The 23,330-nt window shown below is 39.8% G+C and overlaps 1 protein-coding gene across 1 annotated transcript; it reads right to left on the reverse strand.

The window, feature by feature from the left end:
* Window positions 1–1,432: 1,432 nt before the first annotated feature.
* LOC146665982 (sodium/glucose cotransporter 1-like) lies at window positions 1,433–22,628 on the reverse strand. Its single transcript, XM_085413792.1, has 15 exons — window positions 22,453–22,628; window positions 21,622–21,693; window positions 18,331–18,435; window positions 18,086–18,145; window positions 17,873–17,977; window positions 17,674–17,779; window positions 17,098–17,178; window positions 16,797–17,005; window positions 10,834–10,969; window positions 10,609–10,716; window positions 10,375–10,525; window positions 10,121–10,289; window positions 8,862–9,077; window positions 3,488–3,593; window positions 1,433–2,174 (listed from the first exon to the last, which is right to left on the reverse strand). Exons 1-15 carry the CDS (start codon window positions 22,597–22,599, stop codon window positions 1,966–1,968), a joined length of 1,980 nt encoding a protein of 659 aa, XP_085269918.1. The 5' UTR covers window positions 22,600–22,628; the 3' UTR covers window positions 1,433–1,965.
* Between the last annotated feature and the right edge of the window lie 702 nt (window positions 22,629–23,330).

Raw genomic sequence — 23,330 nt, forward strand, 5'->3', positions numbered from 1 at the left:
GGGTTATAGCTCAAATTTAATAAAGTATAATCCAGTTTAGGTTGCTGCAAGTGTGTACATGACAGCTCTGTTAAACTGTAACCATTTGCTGTGTCACTGATAAACTGATTGTGACAGCTTTGTTGATAAGTAAAACAAGAATAGCCGTCAAACACTGCCACTGATAACTTGTCTCACTCATGTCAAGGAAATAAGGAAATATTTTTTTCTCACTTACTGCAAGTCTATGACAACTAATACTCACAGGAAATAATATTGATAAAAGATGTTTTATTTCCCCTTTCTAGGTTATTTATTAGTCTCACTGCTGTTTGAGGAGGTCTGTAACAGACTGAAAAATACACGAGAACCAATGTCAGAATAAAAAATGTTACCTGTGATATTCAGCCAAACCAAACAGCACCAAAACAACAAAGGAAACACATCAGAGGGCGATATGTATGATTTTTATGTATGTATGTTAAAGTCAATGGACAGATACAGTTGATGTTGTGAACCTTTGCATGTTAATATCATTTGGATAAGACAGTCTTTGTTGTTCCAGCAGTTGGGAAATTCACAATATTACAGTATCAGAGTGGACAGAGCGGGAATAAATAGATGCAGCACAAGCAAACAATATTATGAGGTGACTAAAGACGCAAGTACTATCAGCTGCCACTAGGTGTCCCTACAGTAACAGCTTTATGAGCCAGATGTCACTGAGCTCTGACAGGTGAAGAACAGGTTGTGTTAAAGTTTCTTTCCTTATGCTTTGCTTCCAGTTACTTTGCTTGACACCTGATAAACAAACCACATGATAGTGTTCAAGGCTCTGTTCTCACGTGTAATGCGCAAAGCTTGCAGTAATTATTTGGTTGTGAAGACACAGGTGTGGTGTAGGTGTGGTTCCCAAAAAGCAACGCCCTGCATTCCATGATCGTATGATTCACCACACTCAGCGACCTTTTTTATGGCATCAGCATAATAAAATTATTATTGTAGTTACTATCTGGTCAGTTAAGGTTTTATTGCTTTTATATTGTCTTTTTTATATTGCCTGAAGGCCAGAGAAGATATAAGAAAAAGATATGGCATTAGAGTGTTACTCTATGAGTGAGTTCTACAACGGAAAAGATGGAGGTAGAAGAAACGTTATGATACGTTATTCTAGGATAAACTTTTGGAGTGTTTTTGTCTGATGTGAATAGTGATTTTATATACGTGGTGATCGTGGCTCATGAGTTGGGAGTTCGTCTTGTAATCGGAAAGTTGCTGGTTCAAACCCCGGCTCCGACAGTCTCGGTCGTTTTCTCCTTGGGCAAGACACTTCACCCGTTGCCTACTGGTGGTGGTCAGAGGGCCCGGTGGCGGCAGTGTCCGGCAGCCTCGCCTCTGTCAGTGCGTCCCAGGGTGGCTGTGGCTACAATGTAGCTTGCCATCGTGAATGTGTGGATGACTGGATGTATAAAGGGCTTTGGGGTCCTTCGGGACTAGTAAGGTGCTATACAAAATACAGGCCATTGCAAGGTTTTTATGTCCTGGTGACCACTGCAATGAAAGTTAAATGTAATAATGGTTCAGAATACACAAACAAGAGCCCAAAGATGATCACAGATCACAGTGCTGGATTGTTCTTTACAAGTGAAGGCTAACCTGCAGCTTCATTCACAAAATATTTCAAATTTACCATTAAGATAAAGAAGAAAATTCATACTTCTCCCAAATGATCTTCAGACATTTTAGAATGACAAATAGCATACAAATGTGTAAATATTTATGCACTTCAACATTTTTTAAGTCTAATATGTATTAATATATTACAGTCTACTGGTTCACTTAAACTTTTAAATACCAGGAAGCAATAAAGAAAAGCACAGTGCTCTAAACATAAGGTTTAAACAGGGTTTTAGGGCTGAGGCCTACTGAGCAGTCTGTTAAATTTGTATAAATTAGACTCTGTGAGCAGTTGAAATCAGCTGACTTTTAGCCAAAATAGGCATGACAGAACACAGCCACACACAGAAGGATGACGGCATTGACATTGACTACGTTCCTCCACAGAGGCACCTCTGAGGTGTCTGTCAGCTTCCTTTGCAGCTCTTCCTCCTCTTCTTTAGTCAGCTTGGGGGCTTTTTTGGTTTCCAGGCCGCAGAAGCACATCACCGCTTTCTTCAAGAAGCCAGGCTCATCATCTGCAAAAGAAGAAACAAGACAAACGAAAGTTTGCATGTATTTGTTTATATGTATGCATAACATGTGTTAAATATGGTAAATGGCCTGTATTTATATAGTGCTTTACTAGTCCCTAAGGACCCCAAAGCGCTTTACATATCCAGTCATCCACCCATTCACACACACATTCAAATACTTGTCAGTTTCACACAAAACACCCCTTTTTTCAATTAAATATTTCATTTTGCATCTCAATCTCCTACCTGTGTGATCTGAGTCTGTGTGCGTTCGTGTGTGTGCGCTGCGTGGTGACGTAGGCGCGTGCATTTGTGCCCCGGTCTCAGCTCCTTTCAGCATGGCCGGAGGTAAGTCACTGCCACGTTGCTCTCAGCTAATTAAAGTTTGCTCAGACCCCAAGCTGCAATTTGAATACAGCCGAACCGCCGCGTTTTTGTTTGTCATTAAGAGACTCATTCGGGATAAGTTAGTCTGATCGCTAGCGGCTTGTGGGCGTATTCGCTGCAGTTTTTTTTTTTAACAGTGTGCACTCTTTTCTCCTTCGTCAGGAGAGGTGTACTGGCAGGTGTGTGACACACACAGATTCCCCCCCCCCCCAATTTTTTTGCACATGTCGAGGAGCGTGTCAGGCTACATTTCACTGTGTGTTATACTTGTATAACTATGCATGTGACAAATAAAGAACCTTGAACCTTGATCAGACCCTTATTTCTGTGTTGCAGGTATGGAGATGTTCTCTTGTTTTGGAGATGCGGTCTTTCATTCAGTGTTTTTAATGGTACAGTGTTGTATTGCCTGTTGGATGGCGGTTGTTAATATGATTGTACTGAAGTATAATGTTTGAACTATAAGCACTAGAATATTGGGTCCTGGTTATTAAATTGTATTTGTCTGACTGTTTATTTGTTTTTGAATTATTTTGTTTATTGTTCTTATAAGTTCTTTTGATGATTTTTCAGTAACATATTATTTATTTTGTGCTTTTTGTTTTTGAGAGCTTAAGTTACTGTTTTAAAACAATTTGTTGTATTTGATTTATTATATTATTGTAGCATTAATAAAGCTGCAGGCACAGCTCCTTTCAGCCTGGCCGGAGGAGAGGTGTACTGGCAGGTGCGTGACACACACAGATCAGACACTTATTTCTGTGTTACAGATGTGCAGTAAAGAGCCAAAGACCCAGTGCTGTCTTGTGCCTCTTACTTTCATGCCAGAACACAATGCAACAACAACAGGCGTAACACATGAACGGGTTACATATGGATGCATATTTACTGTGCTATATTTTACTCTGCTGCGTATGTCAGCTCATTACCGTCTGAGTCCACACTGTTGGAATCTTGGTTATCAGTCCAATCATCCATCTCAAGATCGACCCTCTCCTCTGTACAGTTCCTCAGGCTCCAGCACAGTCGATACAACTAGTCAAACGGCACAAAATGTGGTAAAAAATATTATCAGAAAATTTATCATTTTATTTTACTTCTTAATAACTGATTAAACACAGTTTAACAAGGAGACTCAGCAGATATGAAGGTTAAAGCAAGTTAAATCTCCATACTAGATCAGTCTGGTGGAAGCTGGAGGATGAGGATAGAGGGAAGGTGTGTTAGGAGGCAGCAAGATAGAAGAAAAAAGCAGGAGTGTAGAGGCAACATTAAATGTAGGCTGGTTACAACTATGGCTGGTAAAGGGAGAGAGCTGGAGGATATAATGAAGAAGGTAGATGCAATGTGTGCAAAATAGTAGATGGAATAGAAGCAAGGCCAAGAGCACTGGAGATGGATTCAAACTCTAGAGTGCGACCAATTTCAATGGTGCGACTAAAAAAAATCTTAGGTCGCACTGGTGTGACCAACTGTTCGAGTGGAAAAAAAAAAAAGACTCCACAACTCTGAAAGTCTCTGTGGTCAACAACAGACACACATTATGCCTCTGTCGTGGTCTAAACCAATCAGGGATAGTCAGGGGTGGGACCTCTCTGATTGGTCTAGATATTCCTGTAGCCTTTCACAAGTACGTTTGAAAGTGCAGGCGGATAGAGAGAGGTGAGCTGTAGTGATGGGATTTCCGGCTCTTTTTAGAGATCCGGCTCTTTCGGTTCGGCTCACTAAAAAGAGCCGGCTCTTTCGGCTCCGAACTGGCTCTTCAGGTTGTTTTGTTGCTTTAATTAATTTATTATTAACAATAATATAAAATTATGCACAAAAGGAATTACTAAGGTAAAAACAAGTGGTTTTATTTATATATGTTTATATATAAATATATGCGGTGGCCCCTAGAGACAAAACACGTACAAACTCCAAAACACATTTCTAGCATGAACTGAACTTCCAAAGCAGAGCTACTAGATCACTTAAATTACACAATTGAAAGCATGTGTGTATTGTTTGTGTATTTATACACAGGCACTCATATATATATTCAAATAATTAAAAAAAAAAGTTCATTTACCTGTTATTACCACACACCAAATCCGGTCGTTGGTACTTGCTGGCTTGTGTAGGCTCAACACTGCGCCCAGCATCCTGGAGCACTTCTGTTGTCTTTTGTACGTGTTTTGAGTTTTTATGTGCTTCTGAGTTTTTATGTGCTTCTGAGTTTTTATATGCTTCTGAGTTTTTACGTGCTTCGGAGTTTGTACGTGTTTTTACATGTTTTGGAGTTTTTACGTGTTTTGGAGTTTGTACGTGTTTTTACGTGTTTTGGAGTTTGTACATGCTTCAGAGTTCGTACGTGATTTGAAGTTTGTATGTGCTTTGTCTCTAGGGGCCACCGTAAATATACTTTTATTTATTCACTCCACATAAAATGTAATAAATAAATCATATAATACAAAAATCAACTATTCACATTTCAAGTTTTAACTATTTAAATTTTCAGCTTTTTCCTTTCACAAATTTAAAGTGAAAAGAACACAAAACACTGCAAACCACAACACAATTAAATATAAATTATAATATGAAAACAAAAAGAACATGCATATTCTCTGTCATATGGACCTGCATGAATAAACTTTCTCAATCCTTTATCATCTGCAACCGAAAATAGTTGTGGATGATTACTATACCTTTCTAATGTTGTTGTCCCTGCCTCTCTTTCTCTCTCTCTGGCTCTGTTCCTGTGCTACTGAGTGTAACTACCGCCCCTCCCCCCTCTGCCCAGCGTAAAGCACAAGGCCCGCGTGCAGAGTGAAGCGGGAAAAAAGTGCGAGAGAGAGGCTGAGAGAAAGAAAAAAAAAACAAAAAACCCACGTGACGGCTCGCGATAAAAAGTCGGCTCGCGTCGTTCACGTCAAAGAGCCGGCTCTAAGAGCCATTTCGTTCGCGAACGACCCATCACTAGTGAGCTGCTTGAATAAAGCGCTATCGATTTATTAAATCTGAATCGACTTTTAAATATAAACGTATTTTGCCAGAAATGCCAGAATCTCAGGTTAAAGCTCACAAAACTATTTCAACAACCACCAAACAGCAAATGAGAGCAGGTACACAGAGCTGCAGGTTTTGTCTCTCTCCAACCAAAATTCACTGAACCAGCAGCAAAAGATGATCCAAACTACGATTCACATTTGATAAATGTCGTCATTAATTCCCTCTTACTTTTGCTGTTTTTTTTCCTTCCACCATGATAAAAATCACACTTCATGCACAGCTCTCTCTCTCTCTCTCTGTGTACTTCAAGAACAGTTTCTCATCTCAAGTCTCTGTTTTCGGTATTATTCATTCGCTTATTACCAGTGTTGGGACTAACGCGTTATTAAGTAACGCGTTACAGTAACTACGTTATTATTGTGGTAACGAGCACGGTAACTAGTTATTATGCCAAAATCAGGAACGCGTTACTCGTTACTGGGATTTAGATAGGCTCGTTACTCGATACTTCGTGTGGTGGCTATCGCGGAGCTTCCACAGATTCAGTAACATTAGCAAGTGGTGGAGGCCAGCAGGTGGAAGAAGGAAAAGAGACCCGAGGCGGCCGCCGGTCCAAGTGTGAACTGAACTTCAGGTAAGAAGTTATGACCTGCAGTCTCTCTGGGTCAGATATGAACCAAGTTTAGGTGTAGTTTATTTTCGTTATTCTGACTTTTTCCGTACTGCGTACTAGCTAGCATGACGGAGTTTCTATACAGCTGGGTGGGTGCTATGAAGTTAATGATGTTGAACTTTATTTTGTTCATAAGTTATTAGAGTTGCCAACCGTCCCGTCTGGTATTCAGAGAAAATATTAAACGCTTCTTATTGAGGTGAAAAGGAACAGTTTGTCCCGTAATTCAGCTACAATGAAAAAGGCACAAAGCTGGAGTTATTCTGTCTTTGCTGCACAGCTGCCTCTTCTTCTCTCATTCTCTCCCCCTCCCTCTCCCGTTTCTACTTCAATCATGAAACTGATCAATGATCAGCTGATCGGCTCTCTTGTTTGTTTATCGCTCACTTTGCGCCGAAAGAGGAAACCAGCGGATGTCGCGCTAAACAACAGCAGCACGTTTAAGCTTGATCAGCTGTTGTTAGAATTTATTTAATATTAATTTCTAGTATCAGCTGATGTTTGCTGGAGCCACAGCTGTAAACCTGCTGGTCATGATATGGTTTGGTTATCTGGTGAGAGGGAAACATGAAGATGAAACCAGGAGATGTCCTTACTGAATCATCAGAGCTGAACAGGTGATGGAGAAACAGGTTTACCTTTTAGGTGACATGGATGAGTTGAAGGGAAGTTATGAACTGTTTCTGAGAGACAAATAACACCAGGATCCTTTTTTAGGTAGCTGACAGCTGGTAACTGTGCAGGGGCGGGTCTAGCAAAGTATTGCCAGGGGGCATGTAGGGCATTAACAGGGAAAGGGGGGCACAAAGAAATACTTTTCTTTCTTATTCTCATTTAAAATGTCTAGCTTTTAAAAAATAATTATCTGAATCTTACAACAAACGATTGATAGATTGATACATATATACCATCAAAACAGTGTACATCACTGTCACAACAGTGTTTGTTTTCATTCAAAGGCTTTATGATTTTTCCTATAATGGTGGGCCGGTCTCTAGTCAAAATGCCCGGGACGATTTTTTTGTCCCAGTCCAGCCCTGTATGCAGCTCATCTGCAGTCTGGTGTTGCCTACATCTTCCTATTCAGAAGGCAGAATTTCCGAGTTCTGAGTACAATCGAAAGCACCACGACTACAGTTTTTGTGTTGCATGTAAAAGGCGCACATGACTCTGTGACGTAGGCTAGAATCATGGCAGCAGTCAATGACGGTCCAGGCGTGGGATTTCTCTCGTGGAAATATGCACATTATCTTTTCCTTTCTATTGGTAGGTGGCACAGTGCACTTGTGGCAAGTAAGCAAGCTAGAAGACTGGCAAAGTTATGGAAGAAACACATTAACAAGAGAATTCTGAGTAAAACCAAAGTTACTTTCCCTAGTAACTAGTTACTTTGAAAGTAACGAGTAACTTGAAGTAACTGAGTTACTTTTGAGAGAAGTAACTAGTAATGTAACTAAGTTACTATTTTAAAGTAACTTACCCAACACTGCTTATTACCCACCAGTCTACCGTAGTTTACAGTGCTGTCGGCCGCTGTCTTTTTAAAAATTTTTTACTTTACTTAAATGACCTCGGACAAAGCCTAATTTCTGCTGGTCAATACTGAAGAAATTTAAACTTTTTGAAATTATGTAAAATTGCAGAATAATTTTAAATTTAAGTTTTCTTTTAAGTTTTCTGTTATAAAAAGCCAGGAAAACCTCCTTCATGTTTTTTTGTGTTTTATTCTCAGTTACTTTGACACAAAGGCTGTGATGCTCACAATTCTGACGAAGTCATACATGTATCAGCACTGATAAATGATCAGAATTATAATATTTCTGACTGTCTGCGGCAAAGTTGAATCGAATTGAATGGATTATAGAAAACGGTGATGATACCCAGCCCTAGTGAGTAGCCTAGGCCCGACAGAAGTGGATGTAGCTGTGGGTAATAAGAAAAGATGAAAAGAACGATTGACAACTTTTTTGTTAAGGCCTGATCCGTCTGAAATTCATAGTCAGTGCTCTGACACGGAGCCATCAGTATCTAAACGCTGAAAAAATACATATATCCAGAAAACACATTATATGCTGTGATAAATGCACTGCCCAAGTGTCCCCTCTCCCCACTGCCTTTCAGCGGCAGGCAGCAGCAAACAGGTCGTCAGAGGAGGCCGATGTGATGATTAAGTTTAATTTTGTCAACAATATTACCAAAGAATGCCAATGCACTTTAAGCACAAGCACTTTTTCAGTAACTTATCTTTCTTGTACAACTGTGCTCCAAATAAAGAACTTTGTGTTGACAAGATTGTTAGTTAATCATTTACAAATCAATATTGTCTGTATGGACTGCAATTCCCCCCCCCAAAAAAGTGCACATCTAAAACTGTGGTGTTAAGCAATGCGGTTGAAAAATTTGGGTGTGCCTAACTTTGGCGCTGGTGCAATTGGCAAAAAGCAAAAAGTTAGTGTAGAGCCCTGTAAGAGTATGTGTATACTGTTGTAGAGGTGAAGAGAGTGTCAGACAGGATCATGAGAGGTCAGGAGGTGTTGTAGATGTGGAGAAAGTATATGGTAGGGTGTCATCAGCATGAATGGAGCAACAGAGAAAAATATATGGGTGCATTGGTATTTTGGTGTCTTAAATTAAAAACTTACATGTTTGTCGTCAATAGGTTTGGTCATGAGAGACACTGCCAGCATGACGATGCCGGAGATGACAAACAGAATGAGCCCAAAGTAAAGGTAGTGAACTCCACATATGATAGTGGGACAGTTACTGGGGATAGCACAGCTACCTGTCCCATAAATAAACTCTGTAATCATCCTGCTCAAGCCCATACACAGCCCAATTATGAGGCCATAAAATGCACCCTGTGGAAAGAAAGAAAAAAGGACAAATATTACTTTATATCAAAATACTTTTAAAAAGTTTAAAGGTTTAAAAATGGTAAATAAATACAATATAGTAAAATATTAATAGATAGCAACATATATATGTATATATAATATTGTGTTTGAAGAAATAGTTTTGGATAAATGCTTCTTGCTAAAAGTGAGATTGAATCAGCGCTACATTTGGATGCATATTGAACAGGAAGCTGGAATCATGATTCTTACAGTATATTAACATACCAGCATTTGTAACTCTTGTTGCATCCTGTGTTTAATATGTACAGATCCAAAATATAAAAAATGTGTCTACAAAAAGTAGTTTGACAGTTCATGAAGGAATATTTACCACTTTTGCCCAAGTGTAATACTATTTTGTGGTCAGGACCTACTGGGATGTTACGCAAGCTGATTGTCAACACATAGAAAGTGACTATTTATATGGAATCCAGAGATAACTATAAGACAATTAAATTTTGCAATTCAATTATGAATACAGACTTTGAAAGCAGGGGCTCACAATCCTTCTGACTTGCTGAGTTTTAAGTAGTAAGTGTCTGCCAAGACACCACGGGGATGAATAGTTCGTGGTGGCCTAGCGCTTATCGCAATGTTGCATTTTAATCTGTTGGTTTTACATTTCAATCATGATGTGGACATTTTGTAATAATTAGACAACTTATTAATTATTGAACCTTTTCAGTGGTTGTGGGTGGAAATAACTACTTTTGCCAAGAAGCACTCTGACAGCTCTATTTTATTCCCAGTCCATCTACTGAGCTAAGCTATGAACTACTTGGCTTATTTTTCTCTACAGACTTACAGATTGGTTTAATCATTTATCCCTAAAACTCAGCAAAGATGTAAACTGTTTTTCTTAAAGTGTCAAATGACAAAAGCTTTGCTCTTGATAACATTTTCCTGACTAAATCCCAGAGGTATGTGAAGGATTCTTTCACTGTGCAAAACCACAGTGAAGAACAGATTTCTTTCTTATTTCATGAAAAAGTCAAGCAAACACTTACAGTCTCATTGACACGTTTGCAAAAAATGGCAAGCAAGAAGACAGCTGCAACAGGTGGGGCAAGGTAACTGGTGATGGATTGAGTGTAGACAAAAAGCTGACCACTTTGGGCTGCCTGCACCACAGGAATCCATGCTATGCTCACACCAATCAGGGCCAAGATAAAAACTCTGTACATAGTTGAAAAAAATGCAATCAGTATTTAACACTTTAGACAATCATTGTATCAGACACAACAACAAAAATGTGTTTTACCTGCCAGCAATCATGAGTTCCTTCTCACTAGCAGAGCGACGAATTCTAGTGTAGATGTCCATGGTGAAGAGAGTACTGGCACTGTTGAAGATAGAGGTAAGGGAGCTCATCAAAGAGGCCAGCATCACAGACAGCATAAGACCTCGCAAGCCTGAAATAGAGTAACAGATTAAAAAGTAGAAATATAAAAAAAATCTGCAATAATTAAAAGTTAATAAGACAAAGGTCACCAACCTTTAGGCATGAGTTCCACGACCAGTTTCGGATAAGCAATGTTGCTGCAGCCCACCCTGGTCCCACAGTGTTTTTCACATTCATCTGGATCCACACATGCTACCACATCTAGATTAAAGGCAAGAAAATCCACAGTATTTCAGTTTATCACAACTTTAAATATACCAGTAAGCTTGCTACATAAGTTGCATACAACAGGCTCTTAAAACCACACACCACACTCACCTGTGTACAGGATCCTGCTAATCATCCCGGGGAAAACCATGAGGAACATGGGCAGTATCTTCAGGTATCCACATAGGATACAACCTCCTTTCACGTGAGAGAGACTCTTGGCAGAGAGGCAGCGCTGCACAATCACCTACAATTAGGAAACAATTGTAGTACAATTCAGTGGTGGTAAGCAACAAAATACATTTACTCATAGAGCCAGATTCAATGTGAAGTATTGCAACAAGCTGAGAAATCAGACAGCAAGAAACTCACAAGGAGGCACTGAATCTTCAAATACTGCTGTAAACCCTACAACTCCAAAGGCTGTGCTCTTTTATTCTGCATTTATTTTTTTTATTATTATTATTATTTTTTTGCCTGTCCCATTTGGTTCTTTAGCCGTCAGAATTGTTGTCTGAAGACCAACAAGGATACCCAATGGATTTATTTTGCCAAATGGATCATTGTGGCATTGCCGTATTGGTCCATTTGATCGACCTTTGTTTTTATTATTTATTTTATTTTATTTTCAGTTGTTACAGGCGGGACAGACATGAGTGAGGGATAGGAAAGGGAGAAAGAAAGATGAAGGAAAAGAAAAACAGAAGGTGAGAGGGACAGTGAGAAAAGGGGGGGGGGGGGGGGGGGAATCTCCTGGATCACCTGTTGAGAGAAAAAGGATAGAAAACAAGCAACAAAAACCAAAGCAACATACTAAACACAACATCATCGCATTAATCTAGCTAAGTGTAGACAGCAGTAAATACTAAATATTCAATGTTGTTGTGCAGCACGCAGGACTGACAGCGCACAATGTGCTTTGAAGTAGTAGCCAAGAAAGGTGTAATTTAAGTCTACGAACAGTGAACACCCATGTGCACACCTGTGTGGATCAGCGCGCTTGTATTCAAATGGTTTCCACATGTAATGGTCTGCAAGAGGATGTAGCGAGCCATAGCCCGGTCCCCCAGGGCATGAAGCAGGCATGGAGGAGATCCAGGCCCCAGACATCCAGAGGCCCCAGAGTGCGAGAGCATTTGCATTTAAAAAGCATATTAACACTGTGCTTCCAGCAGGTTACTATCACTGTGCATAACTTATAACATATGCATCTCTTTTCCATCATAAAGAACACGTATAAGTCTAAACAGACCTGCAGCATGGAACATACTATTACAGCTACATAACCATAACAGTAAACATAAATTTCTTAAATTAAGTATGAAACACAGTGTTCCAGAGGCATGATGGGAAATTACATTTAGACACTCCCACACTCCACACAGCCCTCACCTAGGTGATTAGCTGTCCCCAACAACCCACATGTCTGTGTCAAAATCTTTGAGATGTTGGGGGAGGTGACACTGTCGTTGAGTCAGATTAGAAGATTCCTCAGTGGTCTCTCAAGTTGGGTTGAGAGTCTAGGGTTAGTGCTGGAGCCCTGAGTGCATGACAGTCACGATGGAGCACAACCACCCTTTTTATTTTGACCAGCCACACCATGTAAACCACATCTGACAGTCTGTCATACACATTGCAGAGTCCAACGCACTGGCTCATCAGTTTAGGAGAAATGCTTATCTTTCTCTCCGGGTTGAAGGCCCACACCTGCTCCCCAGGTACAAGACCTTTCACCCTGAATCATACAGTAAGCATGTTTCTGCTGGGAACTTGCATCAACGAGGGCCTACCTCATCAGCTTATGAGATCCCCCAACTAGGTGGTTAGCTGTCTCCAAAACCCCACATGTCCATGTCAAAATCGTTGAATTGTTGGGGGAGGTGACACTGTCGTTGAGTTGGCTTTGAAGATTCCTCGGTGGTCTCTCAAGTTGGGTTTAGGGTCTACGGTTGATGATGGGGCCCTGAGTGCAAGACAAGGAGTGCTCATCATGGAGCAAAACCACCCTATTCTATTTGACCAGCCGCACCACTCTTTCCGCTCTGAGTAAGGTTGCTACCTCTAGGCTAGGCAGGTGGCGCTTCAGCAGCTTCACAAGGCTTTGTTCCTTGTCTTGTTATGATCAGCAGTAGCCTATTCTTCTTAAATTCCAGCATCATGCTATATGGTAAATGGTAAATGGCCTGTATTTATATAGCGCTTTACTAGTCCCTAAGGACCCCAAAGCGCTTCATCCACCCATTCACACACACATTCACACACTGGTGATGGCAAGCTACATTGTAGCCACAGCCACCCTGGGGCGCACTGACAGAGGCGAGGCTGCCGGACACTGGCGCCACCGGGCCCTCTGACCACCACCAGTAGGCAACGGGTGAAGTGTCTTGCCCAAGGACACAACAACCGAGACTGTCCAAGCCGGGGCTCGAACCGGCAACCTTCCGGTTACAAGACGGACTCCCAACTCTTGAGCCACGATTGCCCCGATCGTCCATGTGTTTTCTCTCTTCATCCATGTCTTCTTTATCTGTGGTTTCTGCTCCTCGTGTTAAAGTCACTCAAAAGTTAAATTCTTGGTAAGAAGACATACAGCGAGTTTTAGCCTTTTTCCACCTTTATTCAAATTTCTATTACTGTTTACAAGTACTTTGTTCTCTGGTCTTCATTAGTCTACAATCTCTTTTGTAGGCTCTCTCTCTGCTCTCCTTGCCTCAAATGGTTTTCCAGCATTATTGCAGACTCTCTTGTATCTCCTGACCATTGTCAATTCTCAGCCTTTTGCAGGTTCTGTGCTCTTCCTCCTGGCCTCTATTGGCCCTTGAGCGATATTGTAGGTTCTGTCTTCTTTCTTGAACTCTCAGCCTTTTGGAGATTTTCTGCTTTCCATCCTGGCCTCTGATGGCCCTTAAGTCTTATCTCAGGCTCACACTCTCTTCTGGCCTCTGACAGGCCTTGAGCCAAAATTCTCTCTCTCCTCCTTTCCTGGCCCCTGTAACATTGCAGCCTTAATGCAGGCTCTGGCCTGGCCTCCAACAGCTTTCCAGCCTTATTACAGGCCTTTTTCTTCCTACTCACCTCTGTCAACCCACAAATCTTATTGCAGGTTCATATCACTCTCTGCTGGCCTCTGATGGCCCTTGAGCTTTTATCGCAGGCTCATTTTCTGTCCTGCTTCCCTTTTTCCTGTTTGCTATCTGGACCTTTTCATCAGTTGACTATATTCTGTTCCTTTGGTCATGTCTCCTATGGCATTATTTTTGTGCCACTATTCTGAGCGCACGTAAAAAATATTTGCAGGTGCAAGTGTTGCATTTTGAGGAGAAATTTATTTTGAGCAGTGTGCAAACACTGAAATGTATTTCAGTGTTTGCTATTATCCACACACACACACACACAGACGCGCACACACGCACACACGCACGCACACACACACGCACACACACACACACACTTGCATTTGCGCTTGCTCGCAACATGTTGCTTGCGCTCTCAACATTTCTGCCCGTGCGCGTTCAACTCTTTCTGTACACCGTTATATTTGTGCCACAAAACCAGCCAATCACAGACTTGACTCACAAAAATTCTGATTGGCTGTTTTGGTCTCCAATCAGCTTGAAATGACGAAATGCAATATCCCAGAATCTATTTTGTCCAAAACTCAAACAAGGCAGTGGCGGAGGAACACAGAGTGGCGGAGTTTGAAATATTACTCTTTCTGATCACAAAATAAACTTTTAAGATATTTTCATGCGAGAATGGTGCTGAGTAAACTCCAAATATCTGCTCGATTTATCAAGACATCACATATTTGCATAAGTTCTCTAATGTTTTCGGAGATGCCTGTTACCCACTAGCTGACGGGGTGGTCACTCGGGTTTAGCATAATGTATAAGGCTGAACTGACAAAAAAAATCAGCCGACTACACCACCAGGTATTATAGGAAAAACCATAAAGCCTTTGAACTAAAACAAACGCTGTTGTGACAGTGATGTACACTGTCTTGTTGGTATATATGTATGATTTGTATCACCTTCATGTTTCCAAACCGATATCATGAGCAGCAACTTTTACAGCTGTGGCTCCAGCAAACATCAGCTGATACTAGAAAAATTAATATTAAATAAATTCTAACAACAGCTGATCAAGCTTGAACGCGCTGCTGTTGTTTAGCGCGACATCCGCTGGTTTCGTCTTTCTGGTGCAAAGTGGGCAATAAACAAACAAGAAAGACGGGACTTGTGGCAGAAAAGCCGATCAGCTGATCATTGATCAGTTTCATGATTGAAGTAGCAACAGGAGAGGGAGGGGGGTGAATGAGGGGAGAACACTCAGTTGTGCAGCAAAAACACTGGATAACTCCAGCTTTGTGTCTTTTTTCATTCTAGTTAAAGGACTTATCTTGTTCCTTTTCCCCTCAATACAGATGTATTGTAATTGGTCCAGCCCAGAGTTGATCATGACCAATTGGCTAATCCACCACCTTTCATTGTTTATACCGTTTTTAAAAAAAACAAACAAACATAAAAATGAAAAATCACCATGGCCCACCAGGCAAATGCCCGGTATTCCCAAAGGCCAGTCCAGCTCTGCGGTCAGCTGGAGGGTAACAGGCATTTCCGAAAACATTAGAGCACTTATGCAAATATGTGATGTCTTGATAAATCGAGCAGATATTTGGAGTTTACTCAGCACCATTCTCACATGAAAATATCTTAAAAGTTTATTTTGTGATCAGAAAGAGTAATATTTCAAACTCCGCCACTCTGTGTTCCTCCGCCACTGCCTTGTTTGAATTTTGGACAAAATAGATTCTGGGATATTGCATTTCGTCATTTCGAGCTGATTGGAGACCAAAACAGCCAATCAGAATTTTTGTGAGTCAAGTCTGTGATTGGCTGGTTTTGTGGCACAAATATAACGGTGTACAGAAAGAGTTGAACGCGCACGGGCAGAAATGTTGAGAGCGCAAGCAACACATTGCGAGCAAGCGCAAATGCAAAAACCGAGCGAGAGGGGCTGCCAGTGTGTGTGTGTGTGTGTGTGTGTGTGTGTGTGTGTGTGTGTGTGTGTGTGTGTGTGTGTGTGTGTGTGTGTGGATAATAGCAAACACTGAAATACATTTTTTGCACACAGCAATGAATTTTGTTCACTCAAATTGAGCTTTTCTTCGCTCAAAATAAATTTCTCCTCAAAATGCATCATCTACACTTGCAAATTTTTTTTACGTGCGCTCAGAATAGTGGCACAAAAATAACGCCATACTGTGCTGGTGTAGTTCTTCTTCCCACCAGCAAGAGTCACTACAGTTCTTTCATGCCAAGATTTGTTTGTTATTAGCTGTAGAGTCAGTAATGCAGCACACTTTGAGAAAAGACTGACTCAGCATGTTGTTCGGATAAACACCTGCATCCATCCTCTTCGTTGTTTTACAGAAAGCATCACTTGTGAGTATTTAAGTTGAACAAGAGTTAATGCAACTCTATTTGCTATTATTTATGCACTTTTATGGTTAAAGGTGTACTGTATTCAGATTTACTTTCTTTCCAATGTTAGCTAGTTTAGTCAACTGATTTGCATTATCGTGTGAATATATAGACTGAATATTGCTTATTTTCTTCTGTTTGTAGTTTCACTCTGTTGATAATTGAAGGCAGCGTCAATAAAAGGGACGATACACCTGTCAGTTGTCGAGGAGTTTATCTATCTGCATAACTGTATCCAGTGTAGCAGTGAGGGCAGAATACATACTATCCTTGCTACTCCCCTCTCTGCATACTTTAAATCTCAGTGCTTGTCTGTCATTCTGCCTTTATGATTCCTATTCATGCAACCCAGGTCCTCCTCATTTCTGCTTCACCCTGTTTACTCATAGATGGATCCAAGACTCCATCTGCATTTTCAACACCTTGAACGTGAATTTCTTTCAATAGATCTGTTCATATAGAAATAGTAGAATTTAGTATGAATATATGAACACACCGAGGCAATCAGTTGAATTTGTCTCGGTTTTTGACTACAGACTGGTTGCTGAAAACTGCAGTTGAGCTGCCCAATACTTATTTGCTTAACTCACCTGATCAGTGCAAAAGTACCAGATGCACTGAATAGTGAGTCCAAACACGAGACCAGGCCATGGGAGGTCTCCTGTAAGTGGATCCCTGAAGAGATGGAAGGAGTCTGGCCGGGGCTCATAACAGTTTGCACTGATGTTACCCGTGATTGAGGGGATAGCTTGCATGTAGAGTTTCTCAAAGTTTTCATATCCCTTCACTTCATTAAAAGCTGAGGAAAATCATATGCAAGTTAGATCAACATTATTATTTATTTTTGTAACTTTCCAACAAATAATTTGTATGTAAAATATTTCATATTACCAAAGCCCATCAGAATGAATGATCCAATAAGCATGATAAAGGTCTGTAAAGTGTCCGTGTAGATCACTGCTGCCAGTCCACCTGGGATAAAATATATGATGTTATCAGTCTGTGAAAATCTTCACTTAATCACTTGAGATTTTATCAGCACTAATATACATAAAAAAGTCCTCTTCAATAAACTCATCATGTCATTATGTAACTACTCATTCTTTAAAACTTGTAATTGTGGATGTGTTGTTACAAAACAGCAACAGAAGGCCAATTCAGGCTTATCATAGTCCATGGCAATCAACCACAGCAACTCAGCAAAGATAAACCAACATTGAAGAAAGAGAGCAATTATGTGTGTGTGTGTGTGTGTGTGTGTGTGTGTGTGTGTGTGTGTGTGTGTGTGTGTGTGTGTGTGTGTGTGTGCGCGCGTGTGTGTGTGTCTACATCTCCACATACGGCCTTGAGAGGACTTTACCCCAGTCATAATATAACTGTAGATATTGCTTCTTGGGTAGTTTATGAGGAAAATGTCTGTTTGTAAGTTCAGTAAAATAGGAAATGATTTTTTCCCCGTGTACAAACCTGTGACAGTGTACAGTGCCGTAATCGCCAGAAGTGCAATAACAGCGAGATAGATATTCAACCCAAAGGCCTGCTGGATGAAAATTGCACCCGAGAAAATGTCTGCCTGAATGGGGAGGAAAGAAAAGTGGGATTTCATTTAGGATCATCCAAAACAGGCACAATAGAAATATTCTCTGCTTTTCTTTCAGGAACTTACTGAAATTTTGGTGAAGACATACAAGACAAGGGAGAGAAGAGAGAGATAAATGCAAATGCGCTGTCCTCCGAACCTCTTCTTCAAGTACTCAGGCATGGTGATGATCTAAATACATCCACATGAGATTTTACTCATTAATCATTGCTTATTTAGAAAGGGTAAATATATGTGCCTCATGTATATATAAATATATATATGAGGGCTTTTGTTTACCCCAGCTCTAATGTAGATGGGCACAAAGATCCATCCCAGGATAACAATCGCAAAAAGAGCCTGAAACACACAGATATGCAATAATCAGGAACTCTGTTTCCTTTCATCCTTTTTTCTCTGCACAATGGAGCGCTCATAAAAATCAGTAAACCAGGAGCTGACATGAACTGATTCAGTATCAGAGGCGAGAAATTCTTCTATATAACAAGTGATAATTGATGAGTGGCTCAGGAACAGTTACTCACATTCCATTCAAATCCACCAATGGCTATTCCTGAAGCTGCGCCAGTACCAGCAATTCCTACAAAATGGACACTGCCAATATTGCTGGCAAACAGCGATGCTCCGATCTGTGGAGAGCACAGTTCAATCTGTCAGTAGGTCCATTTGTAAATTAAGGAGACTTAAGAATTCATTCAAGAATCAACTTGGTTATGCTTTTTATTAGTGGTGGGAATTTAACTTGTGAATTGCGATTAATTAATTTCAAAGTGGAATCAAAGGAGAACTTTTACCAATGCACAATTTCCTTGTGTACCAATTACACTGATGCACACAGTTACAAAAATGGAAGAATCAGAAGAAAGCACAAAAGGGACTTTGCATACCACCGAAGCACTTCAACCTTACGGTACCATCTAAATGCAAAACATGTTGCAGCGAGCACAGAAACCGTGGGAGCTGTTAGTGCTAGCAGTTCGACTACCAACAAAGGGTGTCAGCAGCCCAAATTTGATGAAATGACTGGTTTCGGGACCAAAATTAGTAAGTCAACATCGGACAAACGTACAAATTCTCTCGCAAAATGGATTGCTCTGGACTGTAGACCACTATCAGTGGCGTTAGAAATTGTGCTCCAGATTCAGATGAGGAAGCCCTGTGCAACAGGGCCCTGAGTTTGTACAGAGCAGAAAATCACCATCAGCGAGACAGACTGGTGGTCAGGTCGAGCAGGGATGAACCCAGTCCTGGCCTGCAAGTATTTGATTAGTGCTGCCACTTCTGTCCCATGTGAGAGAATGTTCTCACTTCCAAGTTACATTGTAATAAAAAAGAGAACTGCTTTGAGCTCTGAAAAAGTAAACAGGCTAGTTTTTTCCTAAGTAACTGGCTGATAGAGGTGGACAGTAAATAAGCATGGAGGTATTGTGAGTCCAGTGAGTTTGTTATTTTTTGCACTAAAATGTTCGATGACCACACTGTTTTAGCCTAATGTACAAAATAATGTTGGTTAAGGTTACTCAGAGTTTAAAGGTGAAGCTGGTCAAATAATCCTTATGTTTCTGCCTTATTTTTTTTAAGAATTAAAACTCCACTTTATGTTGAAATTGTTATTATTATTATTATTTAAAGACAATACCTTTTTGAAAAATGTACTTAAAGTACTTAAAATAACTCTACTTTTAAGTGTGTCCAGTTTTGGCCAAGGATATTATTATTTTTTCTGTTTTGCATTTAAATACAGTTTAAATCCTTTTTTCCCATAAATTAAAAGAGCTTCAGTTGACAATATTCATGTCAATGTCTAATATTTCTTCTGTCGTCCACTAAAACCCTTTAAAATTAAAAAACATTTGAACTTCTTGTGCGATTAAATGTGATTAATCAAGATTAATTAATTACGAAGCCTCTAATTAATTAGATAATTTTTTTTAATCGACTCCCACCCCTACTTTTTATGCTAGCCCATATTCTCAGTATATTGTGTAAATATTAAATGATTTAAACATTTGATTACTCAGAAGTAATTAACCCTCTGATGCATGAATTATGAAAGCCTTGGTCAAGATTTTTTTCTTAAGTGCTTTTATTCTTCTCAGGACATGAAAAAAAATGTTCAACTCTTTTTTCCCCAAAAATATGTTTTTTTTATAAAGTTATAAACTTGTCCACTCCAGTGGACTACATGCGCCTGAGCACTTAGCATGAAATACTGTGAATTTACTATAAAAATTAATTACCTTGTGTTCTATTGTAAATATACAAACACTTGTTTGCTTGTATCCTTTGAAAAACATCTCAGCAATTTTTTTTGGAACTTTCAACTCATAAGGCCCCAATGTTTAGACGTAAATAACAAAACCAATCAACAGTCCTAGCTGTGAATCCTACACCTGAATATGGCAAACTATCTCCAACAAGAGAAACATTTTTGAGTCTACACAGTTCTATAACGATGCAGGACAGTATTACCAAGCCCTTAGTAGCATGCTGGAAGAAAACACAAACTGACATCTTAGTCTCTGCATCTCCAAACACTTCTGTGTTCATCACACCTAGGCTGTCCGTAGTTCCTATGTCTCTGTTCTGCTCTGGCAGCCACTCTCATCATCACTGGACTTATCACTGAACTCATCATCACTGCACTCATCAATGAAATCATCATCACTGGAGCTGGATGGAATTTCCTGGACTATTCTGTACGCTGCCTTATTCTTTGCTGCATTTGAAGTCTACAAAATATGATAAAATAATTATTATAGTAACTCAAACTACAGCTGATCTGCACAGAAATATACATTTTAAATGAGTAGCTTATAAATGTAACAATTATATGCTTACTTATAACCAAAACAGTCCCAAAAAACAGTGAGACAATTTATGACTTATGTTAAAAAAAATATAGTGGGTAATGCATGATGTCCACTACAGTGGACACATGGTTAATCGTAGTTTTCTACATATTAGACATAACAATTTCTTATTCCAAACAGATAATATCCTTCCCTAGATGTTACTGCATATCATCATATTTTTTTTACCTGTTGGGCTCTTTTAGCATAGAAGGATTGACAGGATATGCCAGCAGTGGTCGGCAGGGGTGACAGTTTGTCTGCCATCTTTGATTCAGAAGAAATTTACTTGCAGTTGCACTAACTGAACACTGAATTGACCTCAATGGAGCATGGCAGCAGAGAGCACTCTAGAGGCTAATATGCAGTTCCACCATAGAAACCAATGCATTAAAGAGATATGTACGTTTTAGTAGCTGTCCACTCCAGTGACCACTATGCATCAGAGGGTTAAGATAGTTTGTTAATCTCAAATAACTCCATAAATCATATTTATATGGGACGTTACTGTTCTTAATCTCCATTCAAAACTAGACTAGTAACCAAACCCAATCATACATCACATTTATCGACCTCACATCCACGGTCAGTATAGAATCACTAATGAACCTAACATGCATTTTTTAGGTTTATGAGATGAAACCAGGTGCCTGGGAAAAGCCCCTGCATTCAACATGCTTTAGACCTCCAGGCATATTTTAACCACACATTCATACAGCACATTATCTATCTCACATCCATGGTCCATGTAGAAGGATCAGCTATCCTAAATTGCATGTCAAGATTTGAACTTGGGGACGTTTTCGCTGTGACATGACCATGATAACCACCACTGTGCCATAAAATGCTTCTTTTATGATAGCTTACATCACATTTTATTACACAGCAATAAAAAATTGTTAATGGCTCTAAATGCAGGAAGAATATTGTAAAGGATCTAATTCTAAATATAAAGATACTCACCGGCCACCATACCATACTCCTCCCTGCAAGGAAGAAGCCACCTACAGTGGATCTGTTAGTGTGGACCATAGACTGTAACAGGACAAAGGCACGTTTTTAGAAAATCCTTAAATATGTGCAAAACTGTAACAGACTACATTGAAGGAACAAAGACATCCAGACTAAAGAGGAGAAGAAAAACATGGCTTGTTAACAGCACTCAGTCACTCGACGGTATGAGGGTGACTTGCTTCCTATGCCATTGCAGCTTGCAGATCTGTAAAGGAACCTTTAATGCTGCAAGGTGTTGTATGTGCAGATTCTAGAGCAACATATGCTCCCATCCAGACGACATCTTTTTCAGTGAGAGCATTGTATTATCCAGCAAGACAATGCTCATTGCATCTATCACAACAGGATATCTTCATAGTAGAAAAGACTGATCTGCCCTGGCATTAATCCAGACCTTTCACCAACTCCAACCATTTAGGCAAAAATATGAGGAACACCCAAGAGTGTTGAGCAGCTAGAATCCTATATTATTAGACAAAAATGGGACAAAATTCCTCCATCCAATTCATAATTAGGATTTTTTTTAATGGTACATGTTTTTTAGGTTAATTTGAAATTTCCACTAGAAATAAAATATGAATTTATGAGATTTTCAAATCATTGCATTTAGCTTTCATTTACGTTTTACACAGTGTCCTGACTTTTTTAGAATCAGGGGTGTAAGACACATTAGGACACATTAACATACAAACTATACTAAATCTTCTTAGCTGGAAACAGTTTATAAAATTATTGAGGAATTGCAGAGAAATTGGTTTTAAAAGTGATTGCAAAACTTACCCAAACTCCAACTGCCAAGACGACCAGGAAGTACACCACAATAACAGAGATATCTGCAGCATTATTAAGAGCCGTGGTGTTTTTTGCATCATTTTCTGCATTTCTGTTTATGTAAGAGAATCCAAAATAAGAATAATCTTGAGACATTTTAGCTGAGACAGACAACAGCAGTGTTGTTTGAGTCGGCTCTGTTTGAAGCGTTTACAGAAAGCGATTACCTTTATAACCTTTGGTGTGCATGTGAGAGGGAGATGAAAGCAGGAGGCGTAGATAGTGTAGATGTAAAAGAAGGGAAAACAAAGAGTGGGTTTGTCTAAGACATTAACACATACTCCAGTTGGCTGAAGGTGGATGCACATATGAACGTTGCTGATTCAAGTATGTTGACCTGAAAAATGTGTTAAAATGTGTAACTGTTTACCAAATAATATTGTTAATTATTAACCCTACAAGGGTGTTACGCCCCAGTCTAGGGGTACAGGAACGCAACACAAGTTTGAAAAGATTGCCCCGCCCTGGTCCCCAAAACCATACACAGAAGGAAACCAATTTCTTAGTGAATCGTGATTTATTATCTACACTGCAAAAATGAAGCTCTGGGGTGAACAAAGGCCAAAATAACGAACAAAACAAGCTAAGTCAGGAGGAGGTGCTATCTAAAACCCTATGTGAAATCAAACATCAAACAAAAGACAAGCGCTACACCTAACTCCCTAACTTGAAATAAACAGGAGAAAACAGTGCAAGGACAAACAATAAGGCAGCTCACCCCTTCTGTTGCAGTGCTATTTACAATGTGCTATTTACAATGAAAACTAGTGTACACACTATATACAAAACTCAGAAAAGCCACAAAAATCACAGGCACAAAAGTCTCA

The sequence above is a fragment of the Rhamphochromis longiceps genome, linkage group LG7 (assembly GCF_057381845.1).
Source record: "Rhamphochromis longiceps isolate RC_006_pf linkage group LG7, R_longiceps_female_GT1.1, whole genome shotgun sequence".
In the NCBI taxonomy this organism is placed as follows: Eukaryota; Metazoa; Chordata; class Actinopteri; order Cichliformes; family Cichlidae; genus Rhamphochromis; species Rhamphochromis longiceps.

Coding starts and splice junctions, on each gene's coding strand:
- LOC146665982 (XM_085413792.1), bottom strand. CDS start 22,599: ATGTCTCAAGATTATTCTTATTTTGGATTCTCTTACATAAACAGAAAT. Junction 21,694..22,452: donor TCTTGGCAGTTGGAGTTTGG/GTAAGTTTTGCA, acceptor GTCCTGTTACAG/TCTATGGTCCACACTAACAG. Junction 17,978..18,085: donor CCATCTACATTAGAGCTGGG/GTAAACAAAAGC, acceptor GGATGTATTTAG/ATCATCACCATGCCTGAGTA.